At 45.4% G+C, this 21233-nt stretch overlaps 2 protein-coding genes across 2 annotated transcripts; both read right to left on the bottom strand.

Annotated features, from left to right (window-relative positions):
* Window positions 1–712: 712 nt before the first annotated feature.
* On the bottom strand, window positions 713–6509 carry txlnbb (taxilin beta b). The gene is made up of 10 exons (XM_053433954.1): window positions 6216–6509; window positions 4264–4507; window positions 3830–3921; window positions 3552–3722; window positions 2613–2807; window positions 2180–2299; window positions 2007–2081; window positions 1828–1920; window positions 1613–1708; window positions 713–1317 (listed from the first exon to the last, which is right to left on the bottom strand). Exons 2-10 carry the CDS (start codon window positions 4490–4492, stop codon window positions 781–783), a joined length of 1608 nt encoding a protein of 535 aa, XP_053289929.1. The 5' UTR covers window positions 4493–4507; window positions 6216–6509; the 3' UTR covers window positions 713–780.
* Window positions 6510–7526: 1017 nt separating this feature from the next.
* Window positions 7527–19268, bottom strand: hivep2b (HIVEP zinc finger 2b). Its single transcript, XM_053433953.1, has 7 exons — window positions 19053–19268; window positions 12545–16515; window positions 11917–12074; window positions 11607–11782; window positions 11092–11190; window positions 10225–11012; window positions 7527–9823 (listed from the first exon to the last, which is right to left on the bottom strand). Exons 2-7 carry the CDS (start codon window positions 16409–16411, stop codon window positions 9413–9415), a joined length of 5499 nt encoding a protein of 1832 aa, XP_053289928.1. The 5' UTR covers window positions 16412–16515; window positions 19053–19268; the 3' UTR covers window positions 7527–9412.
* Between the last annotated feature and the right edge of the window lie 1965 nt (window positions 19269–21233).

Here is a 21233-nt window from a genome sequence, read left to right as displayed (position 1 = left end):
CCTGCACACGGCTGCAGCAGCTTCACTCGGGTGTTTCTGCTCGATGCAGATTCTCTGCCCGATGAATTCCTGGAGAGAGAGACTGTGGGCGATGAGGTAAAGTTAAAACCTGTTAGGATTTATTCTTTACATCTAATTATTGACAGGCCTTCTGCCGCCACCGCTCAGGGTACAAACCATAAATCGCCTTGCCAGCTGCAGAGCACGGTGTCTGCGTGTCTATTTTTACGCGCACTTATCTGGCCCCACAGAATGCTGCCTACCTTCTGTGCGCTCTTTGACGGCGAGCTCCTGCAGAGCTTTTTCCATTTTCAATAAAAAAGCTGCGAGAGCTTTTGCACAAGAGACCACAGCTGGGTTTACCCCCTCAGCCATTTTCTATTTGAATGTGGACCTGAGATCTGCAGCTTCAAATAACCTCGGCTTTCTTTACACGTGAGGAAGCAGAAGATCCTTCTGCTGAAGCTTTGTCTAAAGGGGTGTTCCACTGGTTTTACATTTTACTGTGATACCAGACATTATTTTCAATGCTGTCAATATTTTGCAGTGATGATCGACCAGGATCTTCAGCAGCTCCATGTGTGTATGCAGGACATTTCTTTATCTGCGAGGTAGAAAGACATTAAGCTGCTTAGCTGCAGTCGTCCCGTTGCAGGACATAAAAGGAAGCATCTCTTAAATCACTTGACACATCAGGATCACACACTCGACATTAAAGCCAGCATTTTTCTTTTTATTTGCCACGAATCTCGGATGAATCTGGTTTCTTTTGTCACAGCATTAATCAACTGACTCCATTTCAAAATCTCTCTGTTCCTGCTCTCCCTCCTGCTCGCCTGCCTGGAGTTGTTCGCCGCCGCTCTCGTCTCCGTGGCTCTGTTCTGGATCCTGGACGCCCTCGCAGTGTCCTTGTGATTGGCTTGCGACTGTTTCTGTGGACATGATGTGAGAGATCGTAAAAGAACTGGCGACCTCCTTGAGACGGGCCTGCTCGGCTTTTAGTATCTCCAGTTGCATGGTCTTCAGAGTTGGGATTGTCGGGGTCCCAGTAGGGGCAGCGGTGGCGGGGGCTTCTGTGTTCTGGACGGGGCGGTCTTCCTCCGCCTCTTTAGGGACCTCCTTCACCTCAGGGACCTCCTTCACCTCAGGGACCTCCTCCTCCGCATTGGCTGCAGCAGTGTTGACGTCTGCTTGACCTGCAGCTCCCTGCACCTTCTCATAAAGACCCTTCCTCTCCCCTTGCAAAGCCCTGCACAGATTCTCCAGCTTCTGGTTCTTGTTCATGATCAGCTCAAACTCCTTCTCCTTGATGTCTTTCTGTAAAGGATTAAAACAGGTTTAATGTGTTAGCACAAGTGAGGAGGTCTTTGCTACCTTCTTCCAAATCTTGGTGGACAAATACAGCATGAGTTAAGTGGTGGATCCAGTAATTTCTCTAGAATTGTGAGGAGTTTTTCCACATCTTCATTGATTTCCCTGAGAATAATTCATGGATCTTGAAGACCATGTCATACTTGGACTGATATCTATGAGTGTGGCTCCACATTGGATTTAAGGGGACTGTTCCGCAAGTCTTGCATTTGTTGCAAAGAAACGAAAAAATGCTTCTTACGTCTGACACCATTTCCACGAGACTCCTGTTGCAGCTGTCAAAGCGGGTCTTCCATGATTGACACTCCTTGTCCAGCTTTTTCATTTTCTTGGCCATCTACAACACAAGAAAAAAACACGACACATGATCAATATGTTGGCACAGTTTGTCCGATTGTGTTTTCTTGTTGTTCGAGGCGATTGTGTGTTATCTTGAGGCTTCAAATATTCTCTTACTTTGTCCATGTCCTGCTTGAAGCCGCTGTAGACGGTGTTACTCTTTGATACCGTGCCCTGGAATTCATCAAACTTCTGGGAGTACATTTCGAGCTGGGGAGAGACGGTGAGAAAAGTCATATCTCCGGGGAGGTAGAAGAACCAGCTCATTTAGCTTGTGATGCCGTGTTACTGAATACCTGGATCTTCATATCGCTCTCGTGCGCCTTCATCGACTTCAAATGCAATTTATACTCTGCCAGCTGTTTCACCAGCTGTGGAACGTTCCATGAAAATGAGAATTAGGAGGATTAGTATTGAAAATGTTATTAAAATGCTTCAGCACTCGACAAATCGGACACACAAAACCTACAAGCTCCTTTTCCAGCTTGTGCTTGTCCTCGGTCTCCTTCAGTATCAAGGTCGCGTGTGCGAGTTTGGTTTCCAGCAGCTTTTCTTTCAGGTCTCGGTGTTTGAAGACCTTCTCCAGGTTCTGGAAGACGTTCAGGAGGATTTATGAGTGGTTTTCACACAGAAAGCTCTTTCTGTTCTTGCTTGGCTACACAGAGCTGAAATACTGTTGCTAATAAATGTAAGACTTGGGTGAAACTTGCTAATAATTCATGGGTTTGACAGTCGCCCCGAGGCCCAGATGTGTGAGGTTCGAGTCCAATTCAAGCAACGTTGGAAGCTGCTGCGAGTTTACAAGTTCAAATTCAACTAATGCTTTCCTGTAACTGCCCGAGTGTTGTGTGACTGTCTCGTCTAAAACCCCAGGGCTCGTTAGTACGTGGCAGGATCCATACCGCCTCTCGCTGGTCGTACTGAGTAATGAGCCCCTTCAGCTTCTCCGCCAGGCCGCTGTTCTCCTGGCACAGCTTGGTGTTGCGGCCGCTGTGTTCCTCGATCTGGGCCTGAATGTCACTGAGCGTGCCCTGGAAGTGGGTGGTGATCTCTTTCCTCTTCAGGTCGTCCTCTCGGCACCTCTGCAGGGTCTCCTCCTGTGTTTCGGGGGACGGAGTTTAGTGCTAGAAACCAAACTGTGCAAGAGGAAGCTGCAGAGACAACATGTACTTTCTCAGATCTCATGCAGTCCCCAGGTCTCCCTGCATTTTGAGTTTTTCTTTCTAACCAATAGGGAACAGCCTGTGTTTTTTTCACATCTCCACTTTCTCAGTTTCGCTGTTAATTTATTCATGTTAATTTATTTATTTATTTATAATTTATATGTAAAAAAATAATCAGAACAAAGTATTATTTACAAACAGTGATGAGGAAAAAAGGAAATCAAACACTTAATGATTTAATCTACATATTTGAAAGGGAGAGAGAAGAAGTACATACTTAACCAACTTCATATATCTATAAATATATTGTTTACCTGCATACTATATTATATATAATGTACAAAAATATATGTAATAATAAATATAATATGAATAATATATATAATTTATACATATAAGCAATTTCTCACAATTTGGTCTGGTTTGGTGGATTAGAAATCTTTGGCAGCACTTGTTTTCACAGCGTGAGTTGTGGTGGCAGGTTTAGAGGTAAACTCCTGACCTTTGACCTCGCAGCTGACCTTTGGTGCCAGCTGATGTCACCTCCTGTCCAGCAGAACATATGCTGACAACACCCGGCACCAAAACTCCACTTAACTGCACCTGGTCATTCCAGTAGCTCAGACCCCAGTCGTGGAGTTACTCTTCTTACTACTGCAGCTACTAACACTGAAGTACCTTCAAGGTCTTGTTGTGCCTCTGCAGCTCTCGGCAGAGCCCCTCCAGTTTGCTGCGAGCCAGCACGGCCCGGCTGTGCTCGCTCTGCAGTTGGTCCTTCTCCTTCAACACCTGGAGCAGCTTCTTCTGCAGAACCTTCAGCTGTTTCTGATCACTGCGATGCTCCTCCAACTACACAAGTACACACAAACGTCTATGTCCACAAGAGGGGAAGATATCTGTCCTGAATACCAGTCCACATTCCAGCTCTGTGCCTTTTTAATTCATGGTCCACTCACCAGCTCGGCGTGCTTCTTGATGATGGCCTCCAGTTTCTGGTCAGGAGAACCCAGTTTGTTCAAACTTTGCATCAGCAGCATCGCTTCCTTCCCTGGAACAGCCACAGACAACATTACATGTCCGTCATCATCTAGAGCACAAGCTATTACACGCTATTATGTAAAAAGAGACTTTCCAGAAAAAGATCCAGAGATGTCTGTTAAAACACTTCGTTAAAAATGAATTTTTGCTCCTGAGTCAATTGGACAAAAGACCAAATACTATTTTCCCTGCACATCTGTTGCAGATGGATGCACTTACATGCACAACAGCTCTGCTTACACACCTATCAGGTTCAGCACTACTCGGACTTCTGCTGACTGAGCCGAATGAAACCCACATCAGCTCAAATCAATACAACGTTTTTGGGTGGAGAAAGAATCAAATACAACACCTAGATTCTTGAGCATCTTCTTCTCCAGTTTCTGGTCCTTCCGCGAGTCTGCCTCTCTGATGGCTGTGACCTCCTCTGTGTCCTCTGGCTCAATCTCAGCGGCCTGGTAGGTGCTAATGATGTCCTCCAGCTGCTGGGCCAGGTCCTCTGTCAGGTCGATGTGGGGACCCTCGGCTGGTGGCGCTGTGGGACCAGTGGGCGCAGGGACGCTCTCCTGACAAGCCTCCATTTTTATGAACGAGTTCTAGGAGGGAAGGAGTGATATCACATCTCATCCTGTGGTTGTTATCTAATTGATCATCATAAAACTGACCTTTAACATGTTCAGGATTCAGAGGAGGACATTATTTTTACTTAAACTGTTTTAAAGACTTGGATCCATCATAAATTGTCCAGAATTACTTTTAATATGAATTTTGATATGACCCCCATTTGAGCAGGCAGTGTTTATGAAATTACTGTTGTAATTTGTAACATATATCAATTACTATCAATTACTATCAATATCAATTAAGTTTAGAAAATAGGAGAATAAAAAAGAATAGCAGACATTAAAAAGTAAAATCACCACTGTAACAATGGTCTGTTCTCCATTCTCCCAGCGTCCCAGTAAACCGTGACAGTGAGACAAAGAGCCAACGTGTGTGTTCTTGTTACCTTAACTATGAACCATGACACAGCTCCACTGATACATCAATCACTTAGATACAGAAAATCTACTCTGATTAAGAAAAACTGAAGAAACATTTGCAGGTCGCAGCTTCTCAAATATTAGTGTTCACTACTTCTCTTTGTAATTTGTGAGGGTAAGGTGAGCAGCTACTGGTCTGGCCCAAGTAAACACAAGGTCACATTGGACTGTGGGATTTTAAAGCCAGTTACTGTCCAATCGCTTAATTGGGAAAATACTTGACACTTAAAATGTCTTAGTTGCAGCCCTATTGCAGATATATCAAACGATCGCATGCTGGATGTTGAATAATAATTGTTCTCAGGGCAGAAAGGACAAAGAGAGAAGTGACATGTTGATTTCTCTCCTGTGAAATGTTCCACTCAGTTTGTAGAAATCATCAAAACCTCGGCACCTTCACACTTGTTTCTATTTCCCTCAGCCTCATTAATCCTTTTAATGAGATTCAAATTTATGTAATTTGCTGAAAATGTGTTTTTCTTCCACTGGTGAAAATGTGAAGCTCCTCTAGTTAATGGACGGGTTCTGGTAAGATTCACAAGAGTCCATTAAATGACTTAGTTTCCCAGTTTTAACCTCAGATTAATAAAACACCACTTCCCTCTGGGATATCACCACAGTGGCTTTGAGCAAGGCACTTAAACCTGCTGTATACGCAGTGGGAAATATATAAATGTAGCTTCCACACTTTGAGAAAGTGATAAAACACCTTTGATTGAAATAACAAAGCTTGTTAGTACAACCAGAGTGATATGAAGCGACGCTGTGCCTGCACTTGCGTCCGTCTTGTGTTGTACAGCCTCACAGCCGGAGCCTGTTTACGTGCATAAAATTAGTGCCGCCTTCAAACTGCCTGTGCTTTCACAAGCCGAGCACATGGCACCTGTTCCAGGCCCCATGGGCTATTTTAAGAACTTCTTAATATGGGCAAGTTATTTATTTATTTCTAATCCACTCTTATTGATGTCAATGTCAGACAGTGTGTGTACAAAAGTTCTTCTATAAAAAAAACACATCAATGTGACACAAGCATCCCCAGCTACTGTATATTCAATATTTTTAGAGGGAGGCAGGGATCCGAGTGGAAATTCAACTAAAAATAAACGTCTGTAAGGAAAAGCAGTATTGATTTCTTGGCTGTCCGAGGAAACAACAGTGTTATAAATGAGGCGTCTTCCCTTAAACTAAATAAATCTCGGTACACAAAGGACACAGGCAAGTCTCGATAAATCCAACACCTCCTCATCTGAAATAAACCTACCAGAGTCCTCAGATTCACACAAAGATTAAAGATGAAGAAGAGCAGTTCAAAAGACAGGATGCAGAGTAATTTTGATGTTGAATGTCCCTGAAGAAGCAGGCTGACGAGCAAACAGGGTTCCTACCAGGACCAAGGGCCAGTAGGGGAGAAGGAAGAGTGTCGAGGGGCTCGGCCAGGGTCTGCCACCACAGATACAACAGCTGTGATACGACCACCTCAAAATAAATCAGAGGAGCACAGCTCAGCTCTGAGCAGAGAGAGGGAGGACAGAGACATGCAGCGCCACTGTCTCTGACCAGGACACCCACAGAAAACCCTTCACAGACCTCCTCTGACTGTTATCATGCAGGGAATTTACCCACGTGGCCGCTGAGTGACTGCTTCATCACTTCAACCTGTTTCCTGTACAGATCTCAATCAGCCATTTTATGCGACACCTCTGCTGCTTTAAACCAACGCAGTGCAGGTTTTTATTTTAAGCCGGGAAATTCTGTTAAAAGCCGTATAATTATTTTAACAAATGGGGCCCGACAGGCCGAGTCGCTGAGCAGGAGAGCTATCAGTGATTGGCCAGAATTAGAACAGACCCCCTCCCCAGCTCTGAGAAGAGTGTCAGAGCTGAGCTACTGCAACTGGGAGATCACAGTCATGTCCTCGCTCAACACAGGCAGCGTTAACTCCCAGTGCAGCTCTGTATGAGCTGTAACACGCAGCAGTGGAGATGATGCTTGATGTAATGCACAGAAATGGAAAACGATGGTTGAATATTATCCACAAGGTGAGAACTATTTTTGGAAGCATTTTTCTCGCGCAGTGTTATGACTGCAGTGATCATTCTTCACCAGAGGATGTCACTGGTCAGAGTCGCCACAATTATTCACCCTGGAGGTTGTTTGTTATTCTCCCCCCCCCCACCCCCCCCAAGATAAACTGTGAATGATTTCATCGGAAACGCTCAATCGTGAATTGTGCAGGAGGAAAGAGATAAAAACAGGAAATAAGCTGCAACACACATCCTTGGGTCAGAAGTTTGTTCTTTTAAAACAATTTTTGAATTTAATCTGAAAAAGTAGAGCACCAAACAATAAATTCCTCCATAAAAGCATAAAAGAGGCACTCCGTCCTGACTAACCACTTTTGATGCAAATAGCTGAACAACGCATTGGCTACTGAGGATTAATTTTTTTTCTCCCTCAAAATAAAACCTTAGCTGAGAGGTAAAATGATTTGTCCTCCGTGTGTTTTACAGGAAATTTCATATAAATGAGAGGCACAATGAATACACAACAAAAACAGAACACAATCTGAGTATGCAAAAGCAAAGAAAAGGCTTCACTTTCCCTTCACATTTTATGAGCATTCTTCACTGTTACCACAACAAACAAAAAATTACATGACCGTGAAATCAAAGCTACGTACATGTCCAGAAAGGGAAACACAAAATTAAAGCAGTGCACCTTGTAAATGTCGTCTTTTTTTTTTTTTTTATGTAAACATGAGTGAACAGAGTGTTTTCAGATTTGTGAAATCCGTTCTCAAACTGGTCACCTGACCAATCGAAGATGTGAACACACTCGTTTCTTTCTTAAAGATGAGACGGGTGATACGTTTGCCCTCATTAAACCTTCTGATATATGTCAACTGCAGACATTTTACCTCTTAAAGAGATATAAACAATCCACGTAAAAAGTTTTCATAATTCAACACTGCAAAAATAGTTTAAATCATAAAAATACACGTATATATACAGAGAAGAAGTAATGCATAACGTGAATGATTACTTACATTTTCTAGCTGAAGCACAGTAATATGCCACCAACTCAACATCATTACTTTAGTTTTTCTCACAGTAAGTGATATCCATTTATCCAGTTACACTTGAAATGCAGCAAAACGTGCGACTGACGGATCATCGTCGCCCGTTGAACTCGTGTTCCACACAATGAGAAACGTGAAAAAACACCTGGAATGTTTCATAAAACCACACGAGAACGCAACACGTTTTTTTTTGTTTTTGTTTACTCCCCGGTTCCACATCAAACATGAACGGATCAAAGTGCATCATCAAAATCCAAACTCATAAAATGCTTATGGTCGTAGAAGAGAGACAAAAGCTGTCTGTTTAATCAAAGCGAAGACATGAGATCAAAAGCAAATGCCAACTGCATAACCGCTGCATAAGTACAGATATACCATATAAATAGTAGTCAAATATTTACCAGTATTAATAAGTGCTTACGTTCTAATATATAAATACATCTTACAGTATTCATAATTACATATTAACTTCCTCTATTTTTGTGCAATAGCAAATACCATGCATTTTACCAAGATATAAATCACAACATTAAGAAAAATGCAACATAAGAAATAGATTTTTTTTCTTTTTAAAGATTATCTCACATAAATCAAGCTGCAATCCGTCTGTCAGCTGAGCGAACAAAAAACTGAAGGCTCTCCTTTGGGCGATCGCTCACTGAATAACGTACCTCGGCTTTTTTCCGTTTACTCGACAACCTTCTGATAAAGAAACGACAAAAAGCAAAAAAAGGCACAGACCCTTGCTGCTCGATCAGAAGCACCAAACTGCACATGAAGCGTCTACTTAAAATTTGGTCAGACTGTTTCATAATACATGTACTCCCCCCCCCCCTCCCCTTATAAATAGTCTTAATTTACTGCACTACTGCATCACACCTCGATATGATTACATTAAACAACAGTCTATTTTCAAAGTACACATACAGTAAAATTCACTGTTTGTATGCATCTAAGGAGTATATGTTAAGTACATTTGTACAGAATCCATAAATATAATTTATGTGCAATTGTACGCAAACTACTATGTCAAACAAAAGGCATATTAGCATAATATCTTTCCATATTGCACCTGCACCCAATAGTGATTCTCCACCTCGCAAAACACCTCCTGCCGCTCGTCCAGTCGTTTCAGAGTCTCTGAAGAGAAGAGCGCACCAGACAGGACGGGTTCCTTCTGCTCGGCGAAGGCTAGATCTCCACTCAGATTAAAAAGGAGCGCTCTGGGGTATGTGCAAGACCAGAAGAAGTGTCAGTATATTGCCTCTAATGGGATAAAGATGAGGTTATGTGCATAAAGGGCTGAGCACGACAAGGTTGCAGGTGTAGCAGGGGGGTGTTCGATCTTGGGTATGATCGGGGAAACAGAAAACAGGTTCTCAGTGAGGTTCTTCTGTGGTAATCTTCAGCGAGGCGATGGCTTTCAAACAGGTTTGTACGTTCTCCTCCTGTCCGGTGTCGCTGCCGCCAGGGTTCAGGCTCTCCTCCTGGTGGGAGGGGAGCTGGTTCTGGCCTCCGATGTCCTCTCCTCCTGTCTCGGGCTCGTGGACAGATCCCTCTCTGCTGCTGCAGCGCTGGCTCTCGCTGCTCTGTGGGCTCGGCGCCGGGGAGGAGGTGACATCAGTGCTGGACGAGGACGGGGACTGTAACATCTGGAGCCCTCCGACAGGAACCACGGGGAGCAAACTGTGGGCCTGCTGCTGCGAGTGCAGAGGGAGGTGGCTGAGGATGTTCTGGTGATGAGAACTGGCAGCGCCGGGGAGAGTCGAAGCCAAGCTGCCTCTTTGATCCTGAAATGACACATTGGCAGCGTTAGTAGCAGTTGTAGCGGCGCCAAGATCAGTTCTCCTGAAAATGCATTTCAGTAGGAACACGCAGAAATGTGAGAATGAAATGTAAAGCACTCAAAAATATTTGCCATAAACTTCAGAATAATCTTCTAACCCATTTTCATAAAGTTTCTAGTCATCGCAACGTCAACTCACCTTTACTCTAGTGCTACGATGATGTAATATTTGTTGTTCGGATTGTAACTTCTCGGCTCATTTGCCATCTACTATTTATCTATATCACCTACACACAGCTGACATTGAGCGAAAGTCGGAGAACACCCTTGACAACATAAAGCTCTCCTCCCTCCTAGTTTTCTTGAGTAGGGATATAGTTTAACTCAACACATCATGCTACGTACCATTTCCATTTCAAAGGCTCCTTGATGGTGAGCCATCTCCATCTTTGCTTGGTGTCTGGTTTTATCGCCGGCGCCTTTGTGTTGGTGCGAACCTCTACGCGGTGAAACGGCTCTCAGCACCACTCTCTGTCGGCCCCTGATCGAGGAGTCTCGCTTTCCAGACAGCTCTGATCCAGGAGACATGGGTCGCTCGATACAAGCCGGGGAGAGATGCTGAATGGGCGTGCAGCTGGGTGAGCTGGGCCTCAGCGGGGAAGTATCCCATCTGGGCGAGGAGCGACCTCGCGGGGAGAGCTCTCGCCTTGGGGATGGGTAACGCAGGCGGGAAGGCGAGGGCTCCCTGATGGGAGACTCCCAGCCCGGAGAGAGCAGACAGGAGGAGTAAGGGTCAAACAGGAAGCTGGCGTGGTCTGGAGACAGCATGGTCAAAGAGTCTTCATCCACAGACTTCTCTCTATGGTCGCTGGCGAGGACAGGCCGCTGGTCGGAGTCTGTCCATCTGCCAGAGGGCTGTTGGCGGACGTCGGTGCCGGGCAGAGAGTTGAGGGAGCAGCCGTGGAGGGCAGCGGTGGCTGTAACTGACAGAGAAGTAACTCCACAGGGCTGAGGACTTGTACTTCTTGAGCGCAACTTTGGAGTGGAGTCGCCTTCGTAGTCATCATCCTCATCGTCGTCTTCGTCGATTTCATCAGCGTCTTCGTCCATGCCGTCCGACTCCTCCGCGTCTGAGAACTGATGTTTGGCCGTGACCCCCACCCCTGTCTTTGAATCTTGTTGGTTGTCGTCAACTTTAAAAGACAAGGGCACAGGTTTAGTTTGATCTGTTGTGGTATAATAGGTGCACATGTATGTATGCAACTATCTTACCATGTTCCTCCATCTCTGCCTCGTCCATCGTCACTGACACGCCCAGCTCCAGACATTTCTTCATGTGCGCCTTCGACTTCATATGTTTAGTCAGGTTTCCTGTCGAAGGATAAATTAAGTACAAGGTAAGGCTCTGGGTTTTTGGTAATTACCAATTTTCCAAAAAGCTAAAAAACCATGACCTTTTATAAGGAGCAGATTTGTGCAGAAAAACATTTTTTGATGTCCCTACACAACCAAGAATAGCTTTTTCTACCACAAGAGGACACTGGTTAGTGTCATGAAGACGGAGCCAACTCCCAGCAACAAAAAGTAAAAAGTAAAATGAGGAAACAGTGCAGCCGAGTTGCTGATTTTGCAGGATGGTGTAGTACCTCTAAATAGCTGCGTTTGTGCTGCTGCTGCAGAAGGTATTTTTAAATTCTTCTGATCATTTATTTGTTTTTACAGATTTTCACTCAAGTCCCAAAACGCTGAAAACATAACATTTTACCTTCACGTTTTTAATTCAATACCTTTAGTTTTAAAAGCGAAGTTGCAAACCCTGCAGATGTACGGTCGCACGTCGGTGTGTGTCCTTATGTGTTTTTTCAGCATGCTTGGCTTCTTGCAGCGAATACCACACTCCTCACAGATGTATTTCCCCCGGCCTCGACCTCTGACATACACATAGTCCTCGCTGGACTTGTACCTGAAAAGGAGAGACAGTTTACATTTGAATCAAAAAGCAGGCTTGGAAAGCCTTGCCTGCGCTAGCACGGTAATATAGCTGCTGTGTATGCTGTCAGCAGAAATGACAATCGCTATGTTAATCTCCTCACTGACCCTCCCTCGAAGATCTTAATGCGTGTTGGCACTGTTTGGGTCACGGTGGCCTCCCTCTCCTTCCACTCCTCCTTGGCAGTTTTCACTCTGCAGCTAATGTCTTTCACCTTCTTCCCGTAGCCGATGTCCACCTCTTTGGGCTCCGGTTTCCTCTGCAGCTGAATCGGATGAACAAACATTTTGTTAACCTCCTTTCTAAGTGGACAACGTATTGACAGCGTAACGCAATGCTTTCTGGATTGTGTGTCACGCGTGGTGTTACACAGCCTGTTGTGCAAACATGCATTATGCTGCTGCAGAGGGAAAAAACACGCAGTACAACTTCGTAATAGTTTTCCCAGCCTGGAAGCTGTGACATCACAACCATCAAGGGGGGAAATGCTCTTTTAATTCTGGATAATAGGGCGCTTCAAATTTTCACCATTTTCAACAGCTACATCTCACTGGTATGTTGCTAAGGTAGAGAGGCGGCCTCTGCAACTTAAATGTAGGTATTTGCTCTATAAATAGATTTCCTTTATCTTCAATGTTGACAATAACAATCCCAACTAGTGAGCAAATTGCTTTTTGAATGTTTTACAGCTGTGATATGTTCAGAAACGATGATGGGACGGGATCGATTTCTCACCTGTTCCATGCTCTGCCTCCAGAGGATGAGCGATGACACCAGTTTCCCTGTCCCCGGCTGACACATGGCGGCCACGGTGTATATAACCTTGTCTCCCCTCTGTTTGGACCGGAACTGTGCCAGAGCGGCACTGGTGCTCACTTCCAGAGGATTTGGTTTGTGGGAACTCACACACCAGGAGGTGTACACAGAGAACAAAGGGGAGTTGCTGTGCGAGCAGCTCGGCTTGGTGTAGTTGAGGAAACACCAGCTCACACCTGTGGTCGTGCGAAGACTTGGAAACTGAGATGACAGTCTTGATGGCTTGACGTCTGAGGTCAGGATGTCTTGACTGGTAACCAGCTGTGCCACCATATCCATCTGCATCCGTTTCTCCATGCTAATGCCTTTGCCTTCTCTGACTGATATCACAGAGAAAGGGGGAGAGCCGCGTTCCAGGGAGCTGCTTTCCATAGCCGACTCGGCACCGTGATCAGTGGCCTCTGTGGCTTTCTGCTGAAGCATGATAAATGTACTCCTATTTAAATCAGGTGTGCATGCACCCTGCATCTCTGACCTATGCCCCTTCTCTTCACTCAAATTGCATTTTCCCAACTCTACAGCACTCATCTCCTCTACAATCTGCCCAAACATTCTTTCCTCTTTCACGCGCTTCTGCTGCTTGACCTCCATGAAAAGGTCGAGGCTGCTGGCGGGGGATAGCATCCGTTTGTTTGCACCACCGCTGGAGGCATTAGTGGTTGAGATGGTTCTAGAAGTCAGAGAGAGTGGGATGCCCGTCTTGAGTTTAGCTGAGGACAAATCAAGGGCTTCGACACTGAGTGTGTGTGAAGAGAGTGGTTTGGTGTGAGCTGATACATTATGAGAATCAAGAATTCCAGGCAAACGTAAAGCTTGATGCAGAGAGGTGACTGTAGTAGAGCTAACACTGTCGTACTGATTGTCAAAAATCTGTGATACTGAGGTGTATGTGATGCTGCCGTAGGATGGCACATGGGTCTGTATTCGTACGGGAACTAACAGGCTTGGATGTGACAGCTGGGGAAATGTATTCCCTGTGGAAAATATTGGCAAAGTCTGCGGTAGAGCAGTAAGTGCCGTGAACGGAGGGGAAGTGCTGCTGAGGTACTGTGGAAACACTTGTGATGGGACTTGTGCAACTTCAGTGTCCATATTCAGAGACTCCTGTCGCACTAAGTTGCCCCTCCTTCTCTCGTTCAGAGCAGAGAGGCCAGCGCTGATGTCCACGTGTCTAACTTTGGATGTTGGAGAAAGACTGCCATAGTCAAATGATATGCTGCGTACCTCTGGGAACTCCTTGCGCAAGTTACACGGCGCCTGCTCCGAGGAAGAGCGTCTCATTTCATGTTGTTGACGCTGGGTGAGCACAGAGAGGGAGTGCCCACTCCCTGGCACTGCTAAGAGCTCTAGTGGTTTGCCAAATTCATCCTGCCGGGCTGGAGAGAGGGACTTCAAGCTCTCCTCCCTGTCAAAGGAGAAGGTGGAGCTGTATGATAAGTTGCTGTCTTGGCTCGGACTGCGGGAGAGACTGGTGCAGGCGGACTCGAAGCTAGATTCACCAGAGGAGTGCTCGATATCAGCGAGTCGTAGACGTTTCTTCTTTGGAGGGAGTTTTTCCGGAGGGAATTGTGCTAAAGTTTCACTCCTCTGAGGCCATTGAAACTCCTCCACGTGCTTCTCTGGCTCCTTCACCTGCACCTCCGGAGCCTTTTCTGGACTGTCAGGCTCCACAGTGACCCTGATCTCTGGGACTTGTATGTTGGGCTGTCTCACAAGTTTGGGGCCCATTTGAAATGACTGCCGTAGTCGACTGTCACTCCGTTCCATTTCATATGATTCACCTGCCTCCATAGCTTGAAGTAAAGAAATACTTTCCTGCCTGTGCCCGTGATACTTGTAGGATTCTGACTGTTCTGAGTGAGGCCTATTTATGGAGTTTGTGTGCTGAATAACTGAAATCACATTCCCTAAGGTTTTTCGACTAGATATTTCCGGGCTCACTGATATGTCCATGTCACACCTCTCAATTTGTGTGAGCACACTTGAAGAATGTCCTTTCCCTAAAGCCAAAATGCCCAGAGCAGCTTGTTTTGAATCATAGTCTTGTTTTGAATCAAACATTTCCTCATTCTCTTCATGAAGGCCCTCGTACTGAACGGGCAACTCCTCCTCCTCCCGCTTCTCTTTCCGACGCTTCCGTGTTGCCAGTTCCATTGCATGTCTCTGATGGCTCATATTAGACGCCATTGAGGGGTAATTTTCCATTTCCATTCCTGAGGCTGATATGCCACACTCACCCATTTTTCCATGGCTGTCAGCATCTGCATGCCCGTCATGTGCAGTGACTTCGAAAGCAGCTTGCCGCCTGAGTCTCCTCATGCCCCCGGTGCTTGTTCGTTCATCAAACGAATGGCTGCCTCTGAGGGATTGAGGCATCGTCAGACACACGGCTGAGGACGCTGGCATTGAGTTGCTTCTGATCAGAGGCCCCACATCAGAGTCTGACTGGGGTTCTTTCACCTCATCCCTCATGAATGACTTGGTGTTTATTTTGATCGACTCCACGGTGTCTTTCTCCTGGGTGAAGACACGGGAAACACCTTTTTCTGAGCGCTTCCTGGTGTATTCACTCGAGTCTGTGCTGCAGACCGTCGTCTGTTTAGGGCTCGGCCTGTAGCACTTTCCAAACATGATTTCTTGATAGGACTTGGCATTGGTGTTGGGCGGACCAGTCTGGTGCTCAGAGCTTTCGGAGCGAGAGAAGTAGCCGGAGTCCGTGCTGCCCTTGCTGGACTGACTGGGAAGGGACAGATTGTGTTCCGAGTCGCTGCTTCTTTTTTCAGACAGCCGAAGTGCAAGCCTCTGTTTGATTGTGCAAGATTGAATTGCACGGCTAGCCTCGGAAGCGGCACAAGGTGCATTGATTTCTTGAGGCTGGGATGGACCATCTTGGGCTGACATCGAAGTGGCTCCCTTTTTCTGAGCAATGAGATTCAGTACTTTTACAGCAGTGTTATCCGATCCCTCCACCGGAGAGTCCAGCAGCAGCAGCGGGTCGTTAAGAGTGTCCTCGTCCGTGTCCGTGCTTTGCTCAGCATCGGAGAATAATTCTCCTTCCCCTTCAAAAGACCCCTGGTCTGTGTTGGCATTGTAAGAACCAAGTTCTGAGAATGGCACTGTTCCAGCTTTGACGGAGTGAGCGTGGGACTTTCTGTGTTTATATAAATTACTTTTGGTTTTAAAGGAGAATCCACAGGGGACACAGGGATAGGGCCGTTCCCCAGTGTGTGAGCGAATATGTTTCTTAAGCACGCTGGGTTTGGCACATGCTCTTCCGCAGTAATCACATACATACTTCCCAGGCTTTTGTGGTTTCTGATCCACCTTACACGCAGGTTCCACCTTGTCCAACAGCTCATCCATCTCTGAATGAGAACACTGTTGTTGGACTTCAAGTGAACCGGATGATTTCCTGTGAGAGGTGGGTCCGGCAGTCTGTGCAGAACCCAAGTGGCCCCCAGCTTTCTGTCTGCCGGAGGGAAATTGTTTTGTGGACTGTACTGGATATGAAGACACCTCATAGTCTGGATGGCCTGCGGACTGGGTGGACTGGGAGGGCTGATCTTCTAATTGTAGTAATTTCCCTGAGTCAGATACTTCTTTGAAACCACAGGTGTCTTGGCTCTGAGCTTCTTCCAGTTGTTGGTGCCACCCCTTGCCTTCCAGTTCCCCCGATGGACTCCCCCCAGTCTGTGCAGCCTCCGATGTGCATTTTGCCTGTGCAATGTTTCCGTCCTGACCCTCTGTGGGGGTTTTCACCCCTGCAGTAGTTTCAAGTGACTCCATGAATCCAATGTCACTTTCTTTGGGATCGATCTTCAAGGACAATATCTGTTATGTAACTGCAGTGAAATTAACATGCGTGTGAAGTGATTGCAGGGAAGGGTCATCTGAAAGAAACAAGACAGAGTTCAAAGTTAGACTATTGATGTATGATCTGCAATAATATACATCATAGACTTACAGATTTAAACTGAAGATGAGTGGAACAGAAATCTGAGTTCAACTTCACTCCTTGAGACTGAGAACTTTTCAAGGCTGTTTCCCAAAAGTCCTCCTAATAAAACTGGAGTATAAAATTCATAATGAGCTCCATCGCAGCAGGAATGGAAAAAAAGTATCTTTATCAGCTTATAAAAAAAGCCAAAGGTCAGAACCTAATGGTGCTGAAGCCCTGTGGACACACCTAGTTGTACGTGCCTTTATGGTAAAGTACACGCAAATACTGTTGTTCTTGCATCATCATTGATGTCTGTGTGTGTACGTTTATTTTGAGGGCGTTGGTGTGTAAGAGAGCTGAATGGAAAAATGTATTTAATTGTCTCAACTCCATTTAATTCAAAAATCCATTCCTCTTTTTTAAATATGGAATGTCACTCCTATTAGAATAGTTACTATTCTAAGTACAAACATCTGTGAATGAGTAAATTGATAATAATGCACCATAGAGGGCATAACTATCAATATACTGTATTTTGCATTGTGGCTGCACACACTTAGAAAACAAACTAAACCACAGATTTACTTCGTTTTATATCCGACTCTGACTCAGTTCCTGTCCACGACTTAATTTCTGTCAAGACAAGGCTCCAGCATGAGAAGCTGCCACATGCCACAGCATTTAGAGCCAAGGCTGACGCGCAACACTCATCCCTCGATGGATCCTTTCACAGTATCAGAAGAAAAAAGAAATCCAAGCTCCACTACAGGCTCTGCTTGCCAAATGAAAAGCGAATCATCTGCCCACATACAAATAGTTGAAACCGGAGAAGATAGGAGGCATAAAGTCAGAAAAGACATGAGTGTGGTGTGTGTGTTGCATGCCAGCACACACAGTCGACACAGTGAGTGTGGGCAATGAAGTATGACAAGTCTTCCTACTCGTCCGATGTGATATAAATACCCAAATATTCCTTCACTACATCCGCAACTGTTCATCTTATACGATAATTCATTCACACCCTTTAACTTGTGGCGGTGTTATCGTGTCCACGCTGAGCTGCACAGGCATTTACTGTACATACTGTATGTAAACACCCCCGGACCTCAGCCGGTAGCTTCACCGCGCCTGTGGTACAAGTGAATCGGTCTTGCCACTGTACTCTGGTTTCATAGCAGGGGGACGAGTCTCTGAGGGCACGTCGTTTCCATCTTCTCAGTATCAAATACTGTGTCCTCCCTAACGAGGTTATGTAAGATTATCTGGTTCAAACCCTCTGAGTTCCCCTTAATTAGGACATCCTCCGACTCTCTTTCTCACACTCTCTCTTTTCTCTTTGTTAGCACGCCACACGCTCTTCAGGCAGAGACCAGAGGATATGAATCCAAGGTGACTCGAGATGCAGAGGGATGCGTGAAAGCAGCAGTAAGGATAATCTCCCATAAAAATATTTTTTCCCATGGTTGCCCACTCCCTCTTTCGACTGTTTATGGCTCAGTAGCTCTGCTTGCAGGCAGATCTGAGGACTTCTTCCAGAGCAGAGGAGACACAAAATAATGCAGGCTTACAGTAGGAATGATGGGGAGAGGGCTGTGTCGGGGCTGGAAGGATCCATGTTTTTACAGGAAGGTTTACAGAGGTAAACTAAGTGGGGTGCCTTGGGGGGTAACAACATTCAGAGGCCTGGTAGGGAGCTCCCTTTCAAGGTCGGTCTGACCTCATTGCTTAGTTTCCATCCTCTGTGAGCCACGAGAGGAGGGAAGGGGGATATGGGTGCAGAGTGAGAGCGAGATAAGACCCTCAGAAACAATGCATACCTTTGAAAAGCGTGAGCAACACGAGCCGACGCATTCAGCGTCTCACTGACGAGTCTCACTGCAGATCCAGACTTTTTGTGTAAAGACTGTACCAGTAGAACCCTCTCACTGCAAACGTCTCTGGCTCCGGGTAACGAGCACCGACCCAAACGAAAATATATGACACGGCAGCAATGACGTGCAACAACAGGAGGCAGGTGGGCGGCAGTAGGTGTGTTTGGGGACAATTGTGGGCACACTGTGGTACAGTATGTCCGCATGGATGGAGAAATGACTGTATGGAGACAAACATTTGAACAGGCTGCAATGGTGGGGCACATCCCCGACTGGTTTACACACGAGAGATGACAATGAACAGAAAAATGCTGGCTGTGGAGAGCTGCTGCATTACATCATTAGAGGCTAAGTTGGCCATGAAAGGGAACAGGCATGAAGCCTCACGCTGACAACAAATCCATAAATATATCATAAGGAGATGACCGGCTTCACAGCGGCTGGATGGTAAAAACCCTCTGTGGTTCACCAGGAGCAGCACAGCAGATAGCATGCACAAGTAGTCGGCTGCTCTCACCGGGAGCAGAATGGCATAAAGCACACGGTCTGATGGGAAAAACGCCTCGGCTCATACAGCAGCTGACATTCAGACATCAAATATAATCCTCACACAAACCTGGCATTTGAATCGTCCCTGTCCCATATCGACGGTCACATGTGACATTCCTCATGCCGTGTACTCCGTTTCTCCATTCTCCTCATGTCCGGGTGACAATAATGAAATAGATCAGCGAGGTAGAGTCCCATCAGTCATGAAGCTGCTGGCTGACTGGGTGTACATTAGAAGATCTATTGATGCGAGCTAGTCACCAGAGAAAATACCCAACCGTGACGTGCGGACCCAGGCACAAAAATAGCAAAGGGGCCCTGGGAGGGATTACACAACAGCCCACGTTTAAGGACTCTTTTCCTCTCTCGCTGTGTTTCAGAGCAGAGCAGCAGCTGCCTCGCTCTACACACAGTGCGGATGTCATGATGTAAAGAGCTAAGCATCACCTCTCTGGATTCAGTCCTTTTATCATTTTAGCCACGAATTGTATGATCTGGGGGAAGACACAAAGGTACACATGTTCGTTCACTATTATTATTATCTGTTGGACGGTGTGTGTGTGTGTGTGGATGTATGCAAGAGCAGAGGAGGATTTGCAGAATTTACAGACGCTTTGAAAGACACTAATCACACGGTGCGGCCGCCCTGAATGTACATTTCTGACAGCATGCTCCCATTCAGCGCGTACATTCGAGAGGAAGCGGATGAAAAGAATTAGACATGTTCTCCAAACGTCTGAAACACCCACAGCCCGTTCAGAGGCAGCTCTCTCCCGTCACGACAGGATTTGCTTTGTGAATGGAGAGAGATGTGATGAGGGTGTCATTAACACGGCAAGAAACTAGGACAATACGGCAGATTATGTGCAGCTGCAGACCTCATCCTGTGAATCAGACGCACGAGTTCAGCGTGACATGGAGACGTTTCCACATTTAGGCAACAACTCCTCTGGATCTAAACACTTCCGCCCAACAAGAATTCACCAGGAGTAAAATAGGGTGTTGTATTTTTTATGAATCAAGTTCAAGTTTTTTGTTTATTAATGTTTTATTTTAAATTTTGTATTTAGTAGAGCCCGACTCATATATCCATAGTTGTTTCACAGCTATTTTGTTTCAGTTTGCAGGTATAAAAACAATGCAGACATGATGTATTCTTATTTTCTACATTAAAGATCTCTATATTTGTTTTTCTGTTTACTTTTTATTTTTAGCTACGTATAATAGGGTTTATGGTTACTGGAAAATATCAAGCCACAATTAGAACTATTGTCCTAATTACAACTTGAGATACACTGGATATTTTCTTTTTCCTTATTTTTACATTATCAGCTGAAATATCAGTACCTGCCCCCAAAATCTATGCTGGAAGTGTTTGAGAGATTCCCTGCATGTATTTGGTAAATGTTTATGCTATCAATTGGATCCACTTCATTTGCATTTACTTCTATATTATTTTACACAGTTTTGTGTATAGCAGGATATCAATTGACTTAAAGTTGAAATGTTGAGCAGAGTCAGTCACACGTGCAAATTTGCTGTTAGCTTAGCAGTTTGCTCAATTTAGTTGTTTACCTTTTAGAATTAATTTGTTACCTGTTTTTTCAGAAGTTCCCCTTGCAGTTTGTATTATCAAACCATTCACTGGCGACCTGTCGGGGGTGCAACCTGTCCAGCTACAGGTAGACCTCTTGACAAACTGGACTTCACTTGAGTTAACTTTGATTTTTTTAACTCGGGGACGCCTCCCGAAGCTGCTGACAAGCTGTTGCCAATGTTTATTTCCATTACAATTTGTCCGAGTCTGAATTTGTTCCCCTCAACACAGCAAACAAGGTCTTTCCCTGATTTCAAATGTGATTTACGATCACTCAGGGTCACATGTGTGGAACTTTGGCCTTTTGACACAATATAGTTTACACAACTATAAATACCTAACCTCCTTTGACCATCCTCCTCAGTTTCCCCCTGTGCCATCGGGGTGAGAACAACTGGGAGCCTCTATGAATAGGAGTCCTTGGCTTAGGGCTTGCACCAGCTGTGCTTACTATGGGTAAGGCATACTTAACAGAGGCCTTACTCTTAATATAAAGCTTACTCAGCAGAACAAAGCCCTGAGACTTATGTAACGACTTATAGATGAACTTCACCGCCGAGTTCCAGATTTTTACCCCGAACGGCAAGAGTTTTATTTGCTGCGTAGTGAAACTGCAATTTCACAGTGCGTTTCCTTTGGAGAGCTGCGACT

The sequence above is a fragment of the Pleuronectes platessa genome, chromosome 11 (genome assembly GCF_947347685.1).
Source record: "Pleuronectes platessa chromosome 11, fPlePla1.1, whole genome shotgun sequence".
Classification (NCBI taxonomy): Eukaryota; Metazoa; Chordata; class Actinopteri; order Pleuronectiformes; family Pleuronectidae; genus Pleuronectes; species Pleuronectes platessa.
The sequence above is the reverse complement of the archived record's forward strand: the minus strand, read 5'-3'. Positions and strand labels throughout refer to the sequence as shown.

Coding starts and splice junctions, on each gene's coding strand:
- txlnbb (XM_053433954.1), bottom strand. CDS start 4,492: ATGGAGGCTTGTCAGGAGAGCGTCCCTGCGCCCACTGGTCCCACAGCG. Junction 1,921..2,006: donor AGAGCGATATGAAGATCCAG/GTATTCAGTAAC, acceptor GTCTCTCCCCAG/CTCGAAATGTACTCCCAGAA. Junction 1,709..1,827: donor TCAAGCAGGACATGGACAAA/GTAAGAGAATAT, acceptor CTTGTGTTGTAG/ATGGCCAAGAAAATGAAAAA.
- hivep2b (XM_053433953.1), bottom strand. CDS start 16,411: ATGGAGTCACTTGAAACTACTGCAGGGGTGAAAACCCCCACAGAGGGT. Junction 12,075..12,544: donor GGAGGCAGAGCATGGAACAG/GTGAGAAATCGA, acceptor CATCCGATTCAG/CTGCAGAGGAAACCGGAGCC. Junction 9,824..10,224: donor GAGCCTTTGAAATGGAAATG/GTACGTAGCATG, acceptor GTGTCATTTCAG/GATCAAAGAGGCAGCTTGGC.